The 21241-nt window shown below is 37.8% G+C and overlaps 2 protein-coding genes across 2 annotated transcripts; one reads left to right on the top strand and one right to left on the bottom strand.

Moving 5' to 3' along the window:
• Positions 1-1601: 1601 nt before the first annotated feature.
• On the top strand, positions 1602-5585 carry vbp1 (von Hippel-Lindau binding protein 1). The gene is made up of 6 exons (XM_034145536.1): positions 1602-1724; positions 2802-2926; positions 3041-3107; positions 3266-3364; positions 3534-3672; positions 4947-5585. The coding sequence occupies exons 1-6, from the start codon at positions 1644-1646 to the stop codon at positions 5021-5023; spliced, it is 588 nt and encodes a 195-aa protein (XP_034001427.1). The 5' UTR covers positions 1602-1643; the 3' UTR covers positions 5024-5585.
• A 1395-nt stretch (positions 5586-6980) lies between these two features.
• On the bottom strand, positions 6981-19538 carry LOC117494606 (ras-related protein Rab-39B). The gene is made up of 3 exons (XM_034145537.1): positions 19098-19538; positions 13025-13205; positions 6981-11127 (listed from the first exon to the last, which is right to left on the bottom strand). The coding sequence occupies exons 1-3, from the start codon at positions 19310-19312 to the stop codon at positions 10882-10884; spliced, it is 642 nt and encodes a 213-aa protein (XP_034001428.1). The 5' UTR covers positions 19313-19538; the 3' UTR covers positions 6981-10881.
• Between the last annotated feature and the right edge of the window lie 1703 nt (positions 19539-21241).

Below are 21241 nucleotides of genomic sequence, written 5' to 3'. Positions count from 1 at the left end.
CATTTTCACACCACAAAAATAAAATGTAATATACCGTTTTTGATGTAGTTCATAAAGAGACACCACTATTAAATTGAGTTTCATGACAAGTGTATAGTTTCTCTCATTGATTTTAACCAACAGACTGTCCTACTCTTGCTAAAGATGAGCATACTTCCCAAAAATGTTTTACTATTCCTTTAAATAGGCAAAAAATATTGTCCCTTTTTTCTTTTTTAAAGAGCCAAGGAAGAAGTATTTGGTTGAAGTGAAGCTGACGGCTGACGACTCTGTGAACATGACGGATCAAGCTGTGTTGGATTCAATCTTGAAAACGGTGACTGTTCACATTTTAACCTTTGACGAATTCCTGACGACTTGTATGGAGTCATTCAATTGTTCCTGGTGTAAAATCACAAATCCTCCCTGATAAAACCCCTTTGAATCAATGATCATGTGTTCAATATAACATTTTATACCTCTTTTTGTTATGCCTAGGTGGAAACTAAACTGGGCGCCACTACAGATGTTCAACTGCGCTGGAAGAAGCTTCCAGAGATGGAAGAAAACTCAAAACAAGAGCAGACTGAAACACCTGATTTACAATGTGTTCCATAAAACACACATTTAGTTTGATTTTGTGTCAAATTCCTTTAGGGTGATGTTATATCTGAAAAAAAACATATTTATTAGAAAATAACAGAATTATTGTAAAATATATGCTACTTTCAATTAGTGTCTTCATATTTAAGTAATGCTAGTTTATATAACAAATGTACAATATCCAGAAAGTAGATGCAACATATTATATAATGTTTGCATCTACAACCTTTCCCCTGAAAGAGTGTCAAATGTAAGGACCGTTTTCAGTGATGACATTAATAAAGTTTTACAAAACGCTTGAAGACAGCTGGGTTTTATTTGTCCAAGCAGTGAGTACACATTTTACATTTAAATTAAAATCTTACTATCTGCTTTGCATCCGGATCAGTGACAGTACATTTCCATTTGTCTTTGTATCCTGGTGCTCAAGCCTTAGAGTTTTTTTAATATATCAACCATGATGCTGGAATAATTTAAATATAGTTCAAATCAAAGATCAGGCTGCTTTTAGGGGAGAATATATAGTAATTTAAACTAAAAATCTATCTCATTGGACCTCTGCAATTGTAGTCTGTGTTAACTAGAATTGGAGTCCGTTGTAATGCATTTACTTGAAGCCCTGAATGTTGATTTACTTAGTTATTATCACCTGCAGATCAATATTCACACCCTCTGAATCACCGACGATAAAGCCAAACTTGCTTTTTCTTTGCACGACATGCAAGACAAGTTAGTTAGCATTCGCAACTTTTATGAATGGATAACTATAGAGTAAGTTGAGTAGTAGTGTGGTGAGCCATTCGTTTTAAGTGATTATACACTAATGAGCATAGTTCATATTACATGAAATCTCTGCCAATAAACACTACTTTATTCTACACATATCATAGGTCGTGAAGGACCACATTTGGTTCTGGTTTTTAGCACCATAGTAGCAATCTGCGGTCACTAGAGGCAGTCGAGCCTTTACGCTATTTTACGCATTTGACGTAATGACGCAATGACGCAATGACGCATAGACTTGTACGTAAAGAAGGAGGAAGGTGTTGCCTCTCTCCAACATGGCGGCGACCATAGATACCAGCAATGCCGTTCAGGCTACAAAGAAAAAGCATCTCGGGATCCCCGAAGCTATTTTTGTGGTGCGTAAAACTGACATGTACTGCTTTAGGTTGTCAGAACTCCACATTGACGTCTGAAGGGTGAAAACACAAGTGTTATTGTTGTGGTTTGTGTGTGGGCGCGTCATGCTGGCTATGAGCTAGTTAGCTTAATGCTAATCCTGCAGTGTGTGCAGGGCGGCTCCTCACGTCCATCTATGGACATCATCCCAGAGTCTGTGTGTGTGCGAGCTGCTTCTGCATTTTACTGCACCTCTTTTCCTCTGTAGGCTTTTAAACAACTGCAGTTAGCTACATGTTAGCCTAATAACATGCTCTGCTAATGACAGTCTGACTAAATTAGCATTAGCTGCCTCCAACCTCTTCCCTTTTTCAGGAAATATCAATACTGTGGAAGGATATTTCACATTATTTACTGAAGTAAAAGTATACTTTCAATTCTCCACTACAGATTAGTGCCATGCATTAAGTAGCACATGTGTAACTTATCAACATTATGTGAAAGTACTGACACAGTAGAATGTGTCAGTCAGTGTTTTCCTAATATATATATATGACGTTTTTGGATTGATATTACGATAGCATCATTAATGTATTGCACTACTGTAGATGTTTCAGCATTGTAGTAGACTAAAAGTATAAAGAAGCATGAAAATAATGTATCAAGTAAATAACATTCACTCAAATTGTATGTATTGTAAGTACCTCAGTTAATCATTCCCTTCTGTATACAGTAGAAAACATGTACCTCCTGATCTGGTGACACAATGACGTTTGAAGTGTTCATAATATATAGGTTAAGAGTAGACTTAACATTTATCCATTTGAAAAAAGAAACATCATTTTTTTTTATTGGTGAATTGTTAACCAAGGTGCACAATTTTCAGTAGAAATGAGAATGATATGTTAATGTTTGAGGTAGTTTTAAAATGGTTTTGCTATATCATCGGAAGTACCCAACAGAGACTGGTCAATTCTACCTTTGCTGCTCTTTGACAAATGTTTTTAAGGCAACTCAAAGTGACCCAACTTAAAATCTATGCTAGATGATTTCTCTGTTAGGTTTTAATGTCCTGTCTCTTCTGATGTGTCCTACAGGAGGATGTGGACTCCTTTATGAAAAAGCCTGGCAACGAGACGGCAGACTCTGCGCTGAGGAAGCTGGACGAGCAGCACCAGAAATATAAATACATGGAGCTCAACCTGTCCCAGAAGAAACTCAGGTAACACCAACAAAAAGAGACTTCATCTACTTGCATAAAATAAGTTGCAACTAGTGTTTGATTTTATGAAACTGGACTGTCTTACTGAAATGTTTTACTTCTCTTGATGTGTAGGTTGAAAAGCCAGATCCCACAAATCTCACAGACGCTAGAAATCCTGCGACACATGCAGAAGAAAAAGGTGTGTATTGCTCTTATAAACGTACATTTATAAATAGTAAACTCAGTATCCTAACTGATGCTATTTGTTGTTGTTTTTGAAATGATTTAATCATGTTTTTATATTGTATCTGCCTTGCATTTTAATTTAATTGTATTATTATAATGTTTTGTTCTCAGGACACCAAAACTCCCATGGACACGCACTTCCTATTGGCCGACAATGTTTACTGCAAGGCTTCAGTGCCGCCCACCGATAAAGTGTGCCTATGGTTAGGGGTAAGTACCGCTTAGATTAAAGTCAGTTGTATTTCCTGATGTGTGGTCTGAGACCCTGCATGAGAGCTGTTTTACGGAGACAAATATAAGAGGTGAAGTCGGTGAACGCCATAACTGAAATCCTCTCTCCATCTTTCACTCCTTCCCACCCCGACATTTCCCTCCGAAGGCTAACGTGATGTTAGAGTACGACATCGATGAAGCCCAGGCTCTGCTGGAGAAGAACCTGTCCACGGCGTCTCGTAACTGCGAGACACTCGAGGACGATCTGGACTTCCTGCGAGACCAGTTCACCACCACCGAAGTCAGTATCCTTCCACAATGTAGTCCACTCAGGTTGGGCTTACCGCAGATTCTAAGTTCTGTGGAGGTGTTTTTTTTTTTTTTACAGGTATTTTTCAACACAAACTCATATGTTTTAATATTGTTTTCCATAAAGGTGGCTGTGCATTTGTGTTGAAATGGTGCATTGTTGAGGAGCATTTGATTTAGAGAACGGTGACATCTGCTGGCTAAACTTCAATGATGTGTGTATGGATGGATACAATCAGTTGGTAAGGGGGTCTCACTACTGTCTTTATATTTTTGGTAAAATAACACGGATACATACTTCAAATTTTCCAGAAGCATTAAGCCCCATAAAGGTTTAACATATATTAAAGGTTATGTAAAACAAATCTCAATTGAGTCAGGTTACCCACATGTACACACTACATTGCTAGATACTTGAGGTAAGGGAACACATATCAGTTTGAATGAACTGAACCTTTTTAAAGATGAATGAATGCCAGAGTGAATAACCATCACAATTTTCTCAAACAATGTCGATATTAAAATGTATAAAAACAGCCAATCCTCACATTTTAATGACCTGGAACCAGTTGTTTTTTTCTGAAACATTTCTGGTGGTTTTATTATTTTTGATCAATGCATCTCATGAAGTGTTTTAGCCCAAATGTAACCCTAACCCTCTTAAATAAAAAAAAATGTAGTATTTCAGGGTTCTTACGGTCATTAAAAACCTGGAAAAGTCATGGAAATTCAAAAAGCTAATTCCAGGCCCTGGAAAAGTTATGGAAAACAATATTTTTCCCAAAGTTTTGGAAAAATCATGGACATTTTTACTGAAGTTACATCAAATTAGTATATTTTATCTAATCGCCAAAATAGTAATACTATAATGATAATACATACTGTATAGTAATGAAACGTAAAATGGCATTTAACTGTCGAGGTATTTTGCTGGTGAGAGATTTTAGTAGAAGCTAGTAAGCCTATTTGATTTGTTTTAGATAGGCACAACATGTTTCATATGCAGACCTTATTTTCCTGTTCCATGTTAAAATAATCCATTTTCAGTGGTACCGCTGAGAAAGAGTCATTTTTTTGGTCATGGAAAATTAGGTAGAGGTCATTGAAAATCATTGGTGAAAAAGTGTATGAACCCTGGTCTTTGTATTTGTAGATCTTACAGTTTACATAATCCTATACATTATAAAATAAAAATGTAAAACACTGTTTTTTATTATGAATGATTCTGCCACATCCTGCTGCTGTCGTTCCTCAACTCCCGCTCCCTCAGACATGGCACGAGTTTACAACTGGGACGTGAAGAGAAGGAGCAAAGAAAACCTCCTCAAATCTGCAGACAAGTCTTAATACCGACAGCGTCCACATCCCGTCTGCTAACTATGTTCTACTCTCATAAATACGAATAAAGACCCAGTCCCCTTCAAGTCATGTGTATGTTCACCCCTATAGCTCTGTGGAGAAGAGGGCATATTTCAAATATAAAAGTTGTGTTTGATTTAACTCATTGAGATTAAATCACTCTTCATTTGAAATATGCCCTCCGTTAAGTCAAGCTTCCACCACTACTGTTATCAGTTGATTTGTTACTTTTTAAAGTATTTTTTTCAAGTAAAAAATAACAAAAACAAAGGCAATTTTTTGTATTCTTTTTTTATTGATTTAAGTACTCCTATCTTTGGCAGATTTATGTGTGAGGGTTTTCTTGCATCGTTTTTCCCTCCCTCCTGATTCAGACTTATTGGATGACAAAGTGGTTCAGTGTTCACTCCTCCGTCCTTTAACACTCTGCCATCTCTTCCTCCTCCTCCTCTTCCTCCTCAGCCGCTGTTCTGTCTGTATTTATTTGTCTCACTGTATTCACTATACGCTGAATGAAGTAAAAGAAGAACATTTGGGCAACGAGAAAATACCTTCACCTGGTGTGTTTATTCCTCTGATTTGAACAGATGGGTTAGAAAATGTTTTTTTACCTGCAGGTTAAAATGTGGTTGTTTTTTTTAAGCTTAAATGCAACATTTATTTACAGTAACTTACGTACAATTAAATATGTACGGTATATTCCTCAGGTTTCATAAGAAGTCTTGACATTTTGGCAAATTCTTAATTTAAGGGTCATTCAAGAAATTAAGGACAATTTAAACATCAACACTTTTGAAAAATGAACCCTTTATTTTCACATTTTCTTTGATGTATTTGAGAAACACGGGTAGGAAACCATACAAAAATGGATTCCTCCAGCTCGGGAATCTATCGTACTTATGTTAAGATGTATTTTTTTTTGCTTTTTTAATAGCAATCTAGACTGTGCTAGACCGTGCTAGACCTTTTGTAGAAATGAATTTAAATGTCTATTTACCTCTTGATCGAATTATCATTTTAACAGAGGGGAAATGGTTGCAATCTTCTGGGTTTAAACGGTTATATATTTAACACCAATGTAGATTATGCTTACTTAAACTAAAGATAATAAATTGAGCTGCAGGAAATGCAACACAGTTACTGCAATTACTCTAATTATAGTAACACGGTTGCAAATCTGATTTTAAATCTACATTCACTCATGGAAACCAAAAATATCAATGAAATATTTGCTTGTTGTCCTCGTACTTTTCCATTAAGTCAAACGTACGTCGCTTCCTCCTGTTTTTCCTCGTATAGCTTTCTCCATAACTTTTCCTTCTTCCCCTAAAAAACAACCCTTTTCCTTTCATGCATCTTGTCCTCTTGCAGCTTCTTACTTAAGATGGAGAATCCAAAATAAGCTTCTAGTAGAGGAAACATTTGAAGGCATTTTTAACAGAACACAAATGTGCAGAAACCTGCTTCTCCGACAGTTTTTTAGGATATCAGATGGTGTTGTCAAATGTGTATGCCTCAGTGCTTCCACCCAGTGGTAATGTGTTGACACAGCAAACTGTACAAAAAAGCATTTTTTCTAAGTATGTTTAAAGATAATGATAGAGGGAACTAATTGTAATTGCATCCTAATGATCAAAAGAGAACCACCACCTTCTCGTGAAAGTGACATGACAAGATAACACTTTTTTTTTTACAATACTATCTTCAATCACATCTGTTTATGTATAGATTTTAATTGATGTATCATCCTTTAACACCAATAAGCTTAAGTCAAGCACATGCACATTTGGAAATATGTGCTTGTAAGATATTCCTATTTAATGTCAAACATTTTTAAATCTTAAATTACTCATTTAAACGACATGAAACATATTTCCTCTCAAATACTCTACGGTAAAAGCCACAACCTTGTGCGTAAAAACTCACAATGACATGTTTATTTTTCTAGTCACATTTTATTTATTTTTTAGTACATTTCAGTTTGTTGAGAGATAACTAGAGTGGAGCAAGAGACTGTCCGATGTAACCCAGCAGGATTGAGGACAGTGATATTGTCTGTACATCTCCGAGGGTTGAAAATAAGTGAGTTTTTATTGTACCACGACTCCTGTGAGAAGAAACACTGAGGGCAGGACATAGCTGTCGTCACCCAACAGATTCATGCTTTTGATGTCAGAGTGGCAGGGTAGAAAAGACAGCTACAGTTCAATTTATGTCCCCTTTAAACATATCTATGTGCAAAGTCAAATTAAAGAGTAATTTGGAAAGTCATGAGGCGTTTCATGTGCAAAATGTTAACAACTCCCAGAAATTACACACAAATATGGACATTCATTTCCCATCCCCCGTAGGCTCTACAGATACTACGTTTCCTTTTACATCGTGGACATGGTAAAACATTTGAGATAATGATGAGGCTTTAAAGAATGTGACAATGCACATTAGCTTCTATATGAAAAAATGACACCAATGGCATGTCGGTAAATATGAAGCGACAAACAGCAGTCTGCTAGATTAGCTTAGCACACAAACTAGGTAGCAAATAGTGTTTTGGTCCACAAGCAGTAACTTAAAGCAGAGTCTTAAAAAGTGAGTGTCAGGGCGCTTCTAGCTGGATTTCTTTTTACTATGTTTGGATAAGTGAAACTAGCCGTTTTACCCTGTTTTCACTTTTAATGCTAGGCTAGCTGTCTGGTAGTGTTAGCTTAATTTTCAACACACAAATTAGCCCCAGTTTGTGCCTCTTTTGAATATGCATTACATATAACATTAAGTCACAGAGATAACCCTAGCTAAGCCTTTTAAATGAAATCTAACAATATTTCATGATGGACTCAACTTGGGGCTAACTAACTGTGTGTGATACAAATAAAGCTACAGCTAGCCGCTTGTTAGCTTAGTTTAGCATGATGACTGGAAACGGGTAAACTGCTATTTTCTGTCCAAAATCTGAAACTCTCTACCTATGACAAGACTTCATGACTCATTTAATATTCCAGCACATAATTCCCCTTCAAAACTAAGATATGCCATTTTTACATCTTGTTTAGTTGTAGCCTACAGATTAAACAAAATAATATGAAATAATATAAAATGAGACTTTCAATCTGAATCTCTACATACATTTGACTAGAGTTACAGCAGCACCCTATTTTCAACTTGTGTGTGTGTTGATAGAGACCTGTTAACTTGACATGTTCAGTGAATTAGGCAGTCATATGTATTCTGTGCATGAAAGCAGCCTCAGTTAGATCCTTCCTGAGAACAGTGCAGTGCCAGTAAATCACCCTGTGCAGTAAGTTCCTCTGGAAACGAGTGCTGCTTTCAAGTTCAGAAACCTCATGTGACTTACTGAAAGGAAACATACTGTATTGTATTTGTGTCATGTGAGGCCAAAACATTAAAAGCCTCTTGCAGACAGTTAGCAGCTTCTGGGAGAGAAGAGGCCTCTCAATTAAAGGAGGTCTTTTAAGCGTTTAATTGCTGACTCAATGTTTCACACACTGATCGAATTGGGTTTTACTAGAATCAGCTGTCTGGGGTTAACCTGACTTCTCTTTGCCTAAATAGTGTCCGTTTATTTCGTCCTTTATCCAGTCAATATGACACAAAATAGACAGTATGACAGCAGGACATAATTCAAATCTGTCACTTAAGATGTGTTAATTACAATCGTTTAAACAATGAACCAAGAGAAAAAGCCTAACATTTTTTACGTTTTCAGATTCGACAAGATTTCAATGTTTTCAACAACAGTTACAAATAAATTGTTACGTCATGGAGTCTGATATTACAATCTGGCATGAAACATGAGAGACAGATTAGGAAATGTACCTCAATCAAGCATTTCTTCACCTCACAGTTCCTTAAAAGACAATATATGAATCCCTTAATGAGACTTTTTTTTAATTTTCAGCTTGCACTTTTCTTTGCATTATGACTGTTAATTTAAAGACTCATAAATGAAATGAGAACCCAAATCAATATTATATGAGAAGGCAAAAATCATTATTGACTGGGTAACAAATTAATAAGGATAACACAATATTTGATAGAGATTTAAGAGAGGACTCAAGAGTATTTTATTGCAGGTATTTTAAATGAGTGGATAGTTGTGGATAAAAGTATTTAAGTATTCAGTACTGGTGATAATACAGCAAACTGTTTATAAGGAAAAAACAATATTCAATGTCAAAAACACAATGACATCTGGGAGATCTTTTATGTGTTATTATTTCTGGAATGAATTTAAAGATCATTACTTGAATTACATTTTTCTTATGTCTGGAAGTATTTCACTCTAAGTTATTATGCAGCGCTTTTCTCCAAGCTTTTGTCAGACAAAGTGTTTTGCATTGACACATGTCTTGTTGTAAAAACCTCACCTTTTCCCCTGCTGATACATTCATGTAAAAATATAAAGCAGAAGGCTTTGGAGACGTGTAAAAAGAAGGCATACAGTGTGATAAAATGTAACTGTAATTATGAGCTGCAGGGGGAAAGACAGTGGATGAATGTATTTCAAAAAGAAAGAAAGAAATAGAACAGACATCATAGCAAGGACAGACAAATCAAAATCCCAAGTAACCGTGCCGGGTACATCAATCTGTTGCATTTAAGTATTTAAAAAATGAAAATAAAGGTTTGTGACTTGCGCAAAAACATAAAAAGCATGTAAACCACCGAATCAGGACAAAGTGTAACCTTGTAATTTCCGTGATCGCCTGTATCTGTGTTGGGTTGATTTAACGCCCGCCAATTGGACATTCTTTGCATGATTATATTGCCTGTATGCGTGCATTGTGGATATTGTGTGACCCTTGTTGTTTGGAGTCCATGGTCTGGTCCGTCTCTTTGCTTTCAAGGAATACATTATCTCTGTGTTCGTCTGTAGTCCCAAACGAGGCTCCACAGTTAAGTTAAACTTGGCTGTTAAAGTGCTTTCTGGCTCCAACACTCCTATTAGTCAATCTTAACAATTCCCCAGTTCAAGGCATACAATGAGGCGTCGTAAGTTAGTCCACCTCGGTCCGTTTAGCTGTACACGTTGTCTTATCCTGCTAAAGGAGTCCATTAGGAACTGGATGGGTGACAACGTTTTATTATAGTGCGGTATTTAGCAGAATGATACTGGATATTACCATGAAGTCAATGTCATTGAGCTCACAGGAGGCCTTAATTGCTTCAAAGAGAAATAGTGTTCCCAGCTCCAGGAAAGGAAATCCCTCATTAAACGCAGGCCCTCCAGGACTCCTCCATTGACCCCTGATAGTGGAATGTGGAGCAAAATGTCAGCACAAGAGAAACAAGACTCTTGTTAACGAGGAATCTAAGGGCGCCCACTTAACTTTTTTTAAATAATATGTGCTCTGAGGATGTTGCACCTCAACGTAAAGTGATCATGTCCTAAGTGATCATGTAATTGCATATTGGAGGAGAGATTAGTGGAAGGCTAGGTGAATGTGAAAGAAAGATTAGTCTCATTGATTTTGGCGAAAAACCCAAATGGATCCTTTTCCTAAGGCCTTTCTAAGATGCTAAGGGTGAGATTTTCAAGCAAACCAAAACAAATCATTTGAGCCCTCGTGAGTAAATGAGCATCTGTTATCCTTCCTCTCTGGGAAACCAAACAGATATGGGCACAACCCTTTTGTGTCCACCCACGTTCAAGGTGTTCTTGTCTGGTTTTTACCTTTTATTAAAAGTCCTCAAACCTCTCCTTTCGTATCCAGTCTGAACCACAGAGGGTTAAAGTCAAGAGGGCTGACATCTCAGCCCACTCTCCTCTGAATCCTTCCTGGATCCCTTCCCTCTTTTCATCTTCAGTTCCCAAAACTCTTGCCAGATCAACACAGACAGCGGCGGTCGCTCTTGGTCACTTCCTCCGAGGAGTGAACCACATTGGGGACGAACCCACTCTTCACGCCCTCCCATCCCTCCTGGATCGTGATGTCTCCGGTCCGCACCAGAGCGAAGATATCTCTGGTCAGCTCGGTGAAGGCGTGCTCCACGTTGATGGCGTCGCGGGCCGACGTCTCGACGTAGCGCATCCCGTACGCCCCCGCCAACTTCTCTGCTTCCTGCCGAGTTACCTAGACGACCAAAGGAGATGAGATGAAACTTCCCAATGTGGTAGGGCAGTGAAGAGCTAGTACCAAACCTCTGAAGGCAAGGCAAGTTTATTTATATAGCACTTTTCAACACAAAGTGCTTTACAAAAATGAAAGACATTGAGAGCATTAAACACATTGATGTTGATAGTTCAATTAAAAGCAGCGGCAAAAACAAAGTCTTCAGCCTGGATTTAAAAGTAGTAAGAGTTGCAGCGCACCTGCAGGTTTCTGGTAGTTTGTTCCAGATATTACCCCTAACCAAATTCTCACATTCCTCTACCCCTAGTCTTCCCGTGAAATTAGGGATGTCCCGATCAGCTTTTTTTGCTCCCGATCCGATTCCGATCATTTGATTTTGACAATCTGCCGATACCGATTTTTCCCAATCCGATCTTTATGCAATGCATTAAGAGAAAAAAAAGGTAACAGATAACGGCTGGTCATCCAACGCGATGAATTCAGCTATCTTGGCTGTTCTTTTTTTGGCCTTTTCACTGTTTTGGGGCAGTTTCTCTTTCCTTTTAAAAGTCTCTGAAAGTGTTGGTTGTTTCAGTGCCGTTACCTGAATGGCCGCTGTGTACTCGTTGTGTTGTTGTTGGTGTTTGTATTAGATTGGTCGTGTTGAACGTAGCTCTGTTCTTTCCACCACGCGGAACCTCCGCCTTGCAAACATTGCATCTGGCTGTTGCACTGCCTTCGCTTTCAATTTTATAATACTTCCAAACTCCTGACATTTTCTCTGTCCCGACTCCCGAGTCACCAGCTGAACGTAGCCTCTTGTTAGCTTACTGCTACTATTAGACACTGCGCCCACTCTGTTGCCAGATTTGAGAGAAATAAGCAACCAGGTCTATGAAAACAAGCCCAAAAGAAGCAACACATACATGATGTTGTGTCATTTTAAACCAAAACTAAGGCCTCAGGATGACTTTAAGACGTGAACATGGTCATTTTTGTTTTGTAACATTAAATAAAATAATAAAAATATTTGATAAAAAAAAAAATCCCGATCCCCGATTTTTTTCTACCGATTCCGATCTTTTGAAAATCACGTGATCGGCTCCGATCCCCTATCACGTGATCGGATCGGGACATCTCTACGTGAAATGATAGTTTTTTTGACAGTTTTCTAACCTTTTTATATTCCTTTCATCCTTCTGAAGTCCTGAATCCAGATCTGGAAAGGACTACCCACGGTCCTTTCCAACAAGTCAGTCCTACTGTAAGAACTAAGGAGCACCAGGAACTGAAAGCAGGGATTTCAAGCTAATAGTTTGTGAGATTTAAGATGAACGTGTTGCCTTTTTCCCTTGGTGCGGTTTCATTTCACACAAAAAATGTAAGAAACTCGAAATGCGTCATTGTGACACACAGGAAAATGGCATTGAAAAAGGTCCTCAACAAGATCTCAACAAACGTGTTGCTAGTCGGGGTCTGAACTAATTCATTGATTGTCAAGGTGTCAATGTGCACCTCAGGCAAAGTGCACCTTGGTGTAGGAGCTTTTTTTGTCTCGAACTTGCAGAATATCCCTCCTAGTTGGATGAAGACTTGTTCCCTTTGCTGATAAGAATGAAGTGGCTTAGTTTGGACATTTTGAACCCTGCTGAAACATTGCATTTTGAGTTTAGACTCACTGTTCTTCAGAGCGTTTTGCAGTATCATCCAAGTCTTAATTTCAATAGTGATATTTTTGCTTTCTGTCTGCCAGCTGCCCCAAGAGAATTAAACGACTTTCCTCTGATCTAAATGTGAACACAAGGTTATTTTTTACTGCTGCACACTTTCTTAAACACTCTGTATTACATAAAAAACAGCCACTATCCCCAGCAACTCAACAAAGATTTTGTTTTGTTCACTTTTATACTTTACACACCTGGCGCTGTGCCTCCAGGTCACACTTGTGGCCGACCAATAAGAAGACGATGTTGTGCGGCTGGACGTGGCTGCGAGCTTCCTCCAGCCAATCATGGACGTTCTGGAAAGAGCGACGGTTTGTGATGTCGAATAGGAGGAGGCCGCCCACAGAGTTACGGTAATACGCCCTGGTGATGGACCTGAAGGGGTGCAAAAAGGAGAAGCAAGGTAACGGCACTGGACACATAGGGATGAACTCGGTACAAGATATACATGACATTAGGGCTGTGCGATTATGGCAAAAATCATAATCACGATTATTTTGGTCAATAATTGACATCACGATTATTCATTGACTTTGAAAACATCAATTTATTGAACTTTAAAAAAAATACAAATAATAATTTGAACAGTATCTTATAACTGTTGATTTCCCTGAACGTATAATTCAACTGAAAAACCAATACATAAAATAAATGATACATTTATATTTACATTTAAATAAATAATATCAAAATAATAAATACCAATAAACAAGATCAACAAATATTTTGGAGCGCACTTCAACAAGCTAATAAACATATATAAATATGATAAATACAAATAAATGAGATCAAATATGTTGCAGTGCACTGTCACAACCTAGCAAAGCAAAATAATAATAATAATAATTTTTCCGATTATGTTGTTTTCGTAATTGTGGCAGGCCAAAATCGTAATTGCGATTAAAATACGATTAATTACACAGCCCTATATGAAATCAATTATTGCAGCGTAGATGTGTCCTAGTATTTAGTATTAGGTCTAAAATGTAGGATCACCCACAAGAAAGTTGTTAGATTTATGCTATAGTGTTTGTATTTTTGATTTTAAGAGAAATTAATGAGGAACCACTAATGATTTTGACAAATGTAATGCTACCTCATTACGTGTGTTCAACCTAGGTTAGCAAACTAGTTAGCCATGCATGCTAACGTTTGCAGGTTACAGCAGGAAAAACGCGCAGATGAATACGCTTCTTAGACTTTTTCCTCTTAGGTATTAGTTTTTAGGAAGACTATTATCTTAGGAGGAAGATAACAAGAGATAAAGGACATCCAGGGAAAAGCTTCTCACAGCGAAAAACTGATGTCAGGAGGTGTGAAAGACAGAAAAAGAAGCAGAGGTGTCGGGTGGAGGAGCTGAGAAGTTAGGAATGAATTATGTTGACAGTTGAGTGTGAAGGATCACACTTTAAATGATCGTTTTGCTAAATGTGGAGACAAGTTTGATTTGTTGCAATGATTTAATAAAAGAAAACAGATGGTTTTAATGGTCAGTTTATTATACTGTATATTTCGGAACAAAGAAAGTGTAAAATATGTTTTTGGAGAACAAAATAAAATGAAATAACACAGTTTAAATGTGTATAATACTTATATTCTGATTACTAGCCATTTGACAGTTCATTCAAAGGACAATTTCCTGTGACAAAATTAAATGTATTCAATTTTTAATGCACTTTTTGTGTCTACTACTAGCATTGACTAAATTGAACTAAATATGAAATGGTACATATCACAGGGTATATGCAGGAAACCTTTTTTAAGACCCTTTCCATACATTTGAAGACCTCATCGCCACTTGGAGTTTTAACCGGTTACCTTGGCGACACACTTTACCCCACATTTACTATATACAGTATTGATTGTCCTTCCTCCTTATCTTCCAACCATTTGGACGCAAACTTGCATTTCCCCATAACGATGTTGTTTAACAACCGGCGTAAACGGACCTTCGCGCGCTATCAAGCAGTGAGCGTGCGATGTCCTGTTCAGATGACGTCAAATCCAACGGGATGCCATAAATAAACTACACAGAATCACACTACACACCTACGCAATGATTACATTCAGGCAGACTGTAGAATACAACCTCTTTGGACAATTTATATACTTATTGAAAACAAGCTACAAAATGTAATACCTTGGAAAATGCCGTTTAATACTTTTTAATAGCCTTAAAGGTGGGGTAGGTAAGTTTGAGAAACCGGCTCGAGATACACTTGTTGTTATATTCCATGGAATGCTCTTAACATCCCGATAGCAATGAATATCTGAAGTGCTTTGACAAAAAATCCATTAAAAAATATCATCTGTGGAAGCCGTGGTACTGTAAAAAGCACGACCAATTATTTTAGCCGGCCCAGCTAAAATAACTGGATGGCCTACCTGCCTGTCAGCCTTCCATCGGTGCAAAAACTTATCTCGTGCCCTCATTGGTCATGTGCGCGTTCGTGTGTGTTGGAGGAGGGGCTCTGTAAGGAAGTGGCAGATTTTCTCCGGTTGTGTATTTTCAAATTCTAGCGATCTCGAGCCGGTTTCTCAAACTTACCTACCCTACCTTTAATTTTCGCTGAATTGATTTATCAACTTTTAATACTTTTTAAGACCCCGCGGACACCCTGTATCAGCACTGCCAATTCATCTATAATGAATAACTGTACAGGCATTGTTAACTTGCAACAATATCAATATCGACCTTTAAAAAGCTGTTATCCGTTGAGCTGTGGGATGAAAGTGTTTGATTTTACAGAAACAACACTGCAGCCCAGCTGGGAGGAGAATAGCTGCTAGATTTTGACAAGATGTGCCACCCTGCATGCAAACAAACGCACCCCAACCCCCTCATGATGCATCTATCTTCCCACAGCAGACAGGAAGGACAGACGTGTCATGAAAGACGAAGAGGGGTGGATTAGTCGACGGAGAAAAATACAGCAAGAGACGAAGAGTAGGTGGAAACATTTCAGAAACAGCGAGTGATTCATTTGATCCAAAATGCTGAAACGCACATATATATTTATGCAAGGAAAGAAGCACACAGAAAGAAAAACAATGACTAAGATGATATTGGGATGAGGTGGATTCAGATCAGAGGCTTTGCAGTTATTTGTAGAAGCAGGAAGAAAATGGCAGAAATCAACTACAGCAGTCCCAAAATATGTAGAAACATCACTACTGGATAAGTTATTTTTTTGTCACAATGGCAACCTGAATGCAGTCATGACAGTATATTGTCTTGAAGCTTAAATCCAAACTAAAACTACATTACAGAAGAGAAGAGACACAGAAGGGAAGATGTATGACACATTTAAAGTGGACCTATCATGCTATATTTGAATAATATAGTGTAGGACCATACCCATATAAGGCATATTTATACTTTTTTTTTTTCAAAATACCAAACAGATCATGCATTTTAGCCATGCCTCATTTTGCTCAATTTGACATTTTTTAGCTCTGTTTTAGCAAGGGCAGATTCAGTGAGAACAGCACCACCTACAGGCCTGGCATATGTACTACAGCGTCTCCAGCGCTTTCGAACGGCAATGGCCGTGGCTGCCTCCTCCTGATTGGTGGAGTTGGCCCAATAGCCGTAGCGCCACCGTCCTGACGTCAGGACAGTGTTCAAATCTGGATCAGTTTTTATCAGATCCGTTGCAGCCCCTTTTTTTAGAGATTTGGGTATGGAGGAAAATAGAGAGGGTTGTGTTTTCTGACACTTGGTGAGTTCCCTGGAACACCGGGGACACATATTCATGTAGAAAAGACGTACAAAAGTGCATTTTGCATGATAGGTCCCCTTTAAGTTAAAACCCTTGTCTGTGCTGAGTGATTCAGTGATGACGTATTTTTGCAGAGCATAAGCTCTGTAGCAAACACACGTTTATGATACTTACACGTTTTGTTCAGCAGGATAATCTCCACATATTAACACCACTTTTATAATAGCTGAAGTAAAGTGCAATTGCCAGAAGTAAATAGCTAGCATCGTGCTATAAACTCCATGAAGGTCGCTAAGCTAAAGGTGGCTAATGTTCGACAGGACGATGTTTAGCAGTTTCAGTTAGCCACCTGTTAGCAAGCCGCTTTTTTGTTGGGATGTGTCAGTGTTGCCATGGAGACACTAATCACACTGACAGGTGAGACCAGTTCCCTTCTGTCAGCGTGATGAGTGTGTGTGAGTGTGTGGGTGTGTGTGCAAGAATGTGTGAAGTTGCATTTTAGATGATAAGACATCATTATGTTTTACTCTTGGTTTTAGGGATTAGGGATCCTTTAAATGGCGTAAAGATATTTTATTAAAAACAGCCTCATGAGTAGATTGGCTAAAGTGATATATTTGTCCAGTTCTTCTGATACTTCATTTGACAGCATTGACATTGACAAATGCAAATTACGCGTCAAAATACTATTTTTAAAGACATATTGTGGTGCTGGAGAGATATCTGCCTACAAATCATATACTACAGGCTCAACTGTAAACATAAACATTGAATTTGAATCGTAGAGGGTACTAAAAAAGCATACCTCAAATAAAATGATGTGTAAACAGAGAGCATTACATATACTCTAGTAAATAAGGAATTATTTTGGACACATTCTGCACCTTTTATAGTGGGATAAACTACTTTTGTATCACAATACTGTCCTTAGTGCTTGGCAGGTGCATATGTGGATAATTTCTATTTTAGCTCTGCCTACTTTCAATTTAAGCAAAGATTTAGTCAGCTTTTATAAGTTGGAACATCTGCAAGGGTGCGCAGAGCCCCTAGTCAGTCTATTATTATAATATATTGTATTATAAATACTGTACTAATATTAAATATAAGCGCTGAGATCATGACATTATGGTGTCCTTCCAGGTGTCTCCTAACATCTCGTTAACACCATATGAAAATACTTTTAACAGTGTGAAAAAAAGCAAAGTACTGGAGGCAGAATCATCCGTGCCATTTACGTTTACACTCTTAATTTCGGCTATCAGGAGCACTTTCATGTGTTTATTAATTAGAATCAACCCCTCCAGCAGTTTTCTCTGCCAGTATCACCTAAAAGCTTGTTTGAATAACTGCTCTCTCTTTTTATGGGCAAACAATTTAGTCACAGGTAGCTTTTCAAGTTTTAAGACCTCAAGGCTACATCATTCAAATATGAAGCGTTTAATATCATTAACGTCCATTCTTTTAAAACTTAGGGTGTATCTTTTATACTTGGATATAAACTACCAGTTTCTTTTATGTCTTTGAAGAATGAGGAATATACAATTAATTTTCTATTGATTGATATTTTAAATGCGAGTCCATAGAAATGTACTAAAATGGTGTGGCTAGTCCACGATCTAACCTGTGTAAAGTTGGATTTTCTTTTAAATCTCTATAAATCTTTGTACTTCAGCAGAGAGGTCAGCCGCAGGTCTTTCCAAAGAAGAAGCGCATCTACTTCTCAGTTCTTTAAAAGCAGCTGTTTTCCTATTAAATATCCAAAAAGCAGAATTAAAGTTGTGTACCACAATTTCCTTATTTGGGACATCTTGTGTTTTTAGCTGTGATAAAGCTACATTTCCCAGAAATCACTTGTGCACTTTGAATTCTCTTGACCTGATTTCTGTGAATTGTGTACTAAGTTAGTTTAGTTCTGAGTTTCAGTTTTATTCGTCAGTCAGTTTCCCAGCTCTTCTTTCTGTGTTAAGTCCAGAAAATACCATGTAATGCTTGACTTCCTGTTGCGCAACAATTATCATCATTAAGTCAAATGGTTTTGATTTACATTCTTAGAACACCCATCTATACGTTTCTTATAAACCCTCTTAAAATGTCTTATAATCTGACAAAACATGTTAAGAACTTTAATATAAAGAGTCATACGTTTACTTTTCGTACTTTAGGTACATTTAGTTTAAAAAATACGATGGTAGAATGTACTATATTTTTCTTAAAACTGAGTTTATGCTTCATATCTTATTAAGATATGAGAATACGCTTCTTTCTAAGAGCTATAGGAACCTAATAACATGTACAAAAGTAATACCTTTACCTATACTTTGAGTATATTTGATAAAATGGTAGAATGCTTAACTAAAAATTGAGTATTTTTTGCAGTGTAGTAGCCTACTGTTACTTTCACTTGTGCTGCCATGTTTTACATAACAATGAATGAAGCTCAAGGGGCAAACAGGTGCAACTAATGGCATATTAAAGTAACATCATGATTTAAAACCGAGTAACACCTTATAATAAACCCAGTATAATGATATATGTATTTCCACACCTGAATCGCTCCTGCCCCGCGGTGTCCCAGATCTGCAGCTTGATCCTCTTGCCCGGCTCGATCTCCACCAGGCGGGAGAAGAAGTCCACGCCGACCGTGGGGTCTGAGACCTGGGCGAAGCGACCCTCCGTGAAGCGACGGATCAGACACGACTTCCCCACCGTGGAGTCCCCGATCACGATCAACCGGAACTGGTACAGCCAGATGGCCTCCATGCTGTCTGTCTGGCTGTCTGTCGCTCTCCGGGCTGTCTCTCTCTCTCTCCCCGGTCTGTCTGTCTGTCTCTCTCCGGTCTGTCTCTCTCCGGTCTGTCTCTCTCTCTCCGGTCTGTCTGTCGCTCTCCCGTCTCTCTCCGGTCTGTCTCTCGCTCTCCGGTCTGTCTCTCGCTCTCCGGTCTGTCTGCTCAGGTGAGCGCGTGAGGAGGCGGTGCGTCTGTATACAGAGAGAGATCATTAGATTATGTGTCTAAAATATATCCCAGGCCAGTTGTAGAAGAGGTATACTCATAACCTTACGGAAGAGGATTAGGGACACATGAAAAAAAAAACGTGGGGATGTGAAGAATTTTTTTTTGTTCTGAGAAAAATGTCAGAATTCTGAGAAAAAAGTCTGAATTCTGTTAATAGGCTAAATTACCATGTCATAATATGGGTTTAGATATTCAGCTGTTCATAGAGACATACAAATTAACCCCACATCTGCTGGAGGCAATAATACATTAATGTAATGCATCCAGTAGTATAATATTGCCTATACTGTTGTGAAAGGGGCAATTTTCATTAAGACTACTTTTTATACCCCTCTTAGGATATATCTAAATCCTTTAACCGTTGTATAATAGCAGTATCATCATTAAGAGACTAGTATGCTTTAGGTACTGAACATATCTTATATTTCGTAATCTGTTTATCATCTTTACTTTTGATAACATGACTTATTCTGCGCTATCAATGTATAGTACTTCAAAAAAGGTCTTCATAACTTATCTTTCAATAACATGAAGGACCCTATTATTGAGCACAAACACCTCAAATGAATGTAATTGAAATATATTCCCAGCCTTCACTGTCTGACCTCTGACCCCCTTTGATTGGCTCTTTGCCCACACCACACACAGAACTGCTTCATTGTGTTCGGTGCGTGATTCAATCAAAGCCACGAGTATGAGAGAAAATCCTCTTGTGCTTTTCTCCTCACTCGATGGCGTCAAGTGATATTTGAATAAGCCTGATTTCTGGATTATTAGCCGCTGCCTAATGCCCTGCTTTATACGAGGCTTTGGCATTTCAGTGTGACCTTCTGAATAATTAGAAAGACCTATAGTATATTATATACTGCTAGCTTTTGATTTTACATAGTGGGATCATAGGAGCACTTTTCTACGTTTGTCAGGACTTTAGTACCACACTTCCAAACAGACACCATTTTGAAGTCTTTGTACTTTTAGTTGTATTAATTTAGCTTAATTTTTAAAGGGAATATTGCACTTTTAACTCAAGTTTGTGCACTCAACTGAGTATTTCCCCTCTGTGCTACTTTTTTCTTCTATTCCACTACATCTCAAAGGTAAATAAAATACATGTATTTTAACTCCACACATGTATTTAAAATATATATACTAGAACACACAGCATGCTCATATGTTACAAAGCAGCAACATACTATCAATCTACCATTGTCGAAAGTATTGATGAACTTCAACATAAAAATGCCCATGTATTTCTTAACAGTATCAAATACTCTAATCTTTTTTGAATGAACCGTTTTGCTTATGTCAGTAGCATCATTTTTGCTAAATTACATTTTTTATTTAGGACTTTTACTTGTAGTCATTCAACTTTTACTCAAGCAAAGGATCTATTTTAAGTAGAAAAGTCAAAACAAACCTTTAAAGAATTGCAAACAAAGGTTAATTTTGGATTTGTTTTGCATCATCAGTACGAGTAAAGTTAATTCTGCTACTGATAGTCTCTCACAGCCTTTCTGCTTGTGCCTCTGCAATCTTAAGGAAAATGTCATAAAGAGTGTAAGTGTAATTGTTTCACCTATTATATATCTCTATCTCTCTTACAGTACAGTAGCACACCATGGCCAGACACATGCCTCCCCCCCCTCCCTCTCTCTGGTTGCGTAGCTCGGTCGGT

Source organism: Trematomus bernacchii, unplaced genomic scaffold (genome assembly GCF_902827165.1).
Source record: "Trematomus bernacchii unplaced genomic scaffold, fTreBer1.1, whole genome shotgun sequence".
Classification (NCBI taxonomy): domain Eukaryota; kingdom Metazoa; phylum Chordata; class Actinopteri; order Perciformes; family Nototheniidae; genus Trematomus; species Trematomus bernacchii.
Note: the sequence above shows the minus strand (reverse complement) of the source record. Positions and strands in the feature narration are given on the sequence as shown.

What these genes read in the sequence shown, in the direction of transcription:
- LOC117494606 (XM_034145537.1), bottom strand. Translation starts at nt 19,312, where the DNA reads ATGGAGGCCATCTGGCTGTACCAGTTCCGGTTGATCGTGATCGGGGAC. An exon ending in GCGGGGCAGGAGCGATTCAG is followed by an intron (nt 13,206 to 19,097) that starts GTGTGGAAATAC and finishes GCACCCCTTCAG; the next exon opens with GTCCATCACCAGGGCGTATT. An exon ending in ACCTGGAGGCACAGCGCCAG is followed by an intron (nt 11,128 to 13,024) that starts GTGTGTAAAGTA and finishes TTGGTCGTCTAG; the next exon opens with GTAACTCGGCAGGAAGCAGA.
- vbp1 (XM_034145536.1), top strand. Translation starts at nt 1,644, where the DNA reads ATGGCGGCGACCATAGATACCAGCAATGCCGTTCAGGCTACAAAGAAA. An exon ending in TCCCCGAAGCTATTTTTGTG is followed by an intron (nt 1,725 to 2,801) that starts GTGCGTAAAACT and finishes TGTGTCCTACAG; the next exon opens with GAGGATGTGGACTCCTTTAT. An exon ending in AAGTGTGCCTATGGTTAGGG is followed by an intron (nt 3,365 to 3,533) that starts GTAAGTACCGCT and finishes TTCCCTCCGAAG; the next exon opens with GCTAACGTGATGTTAGAGTA.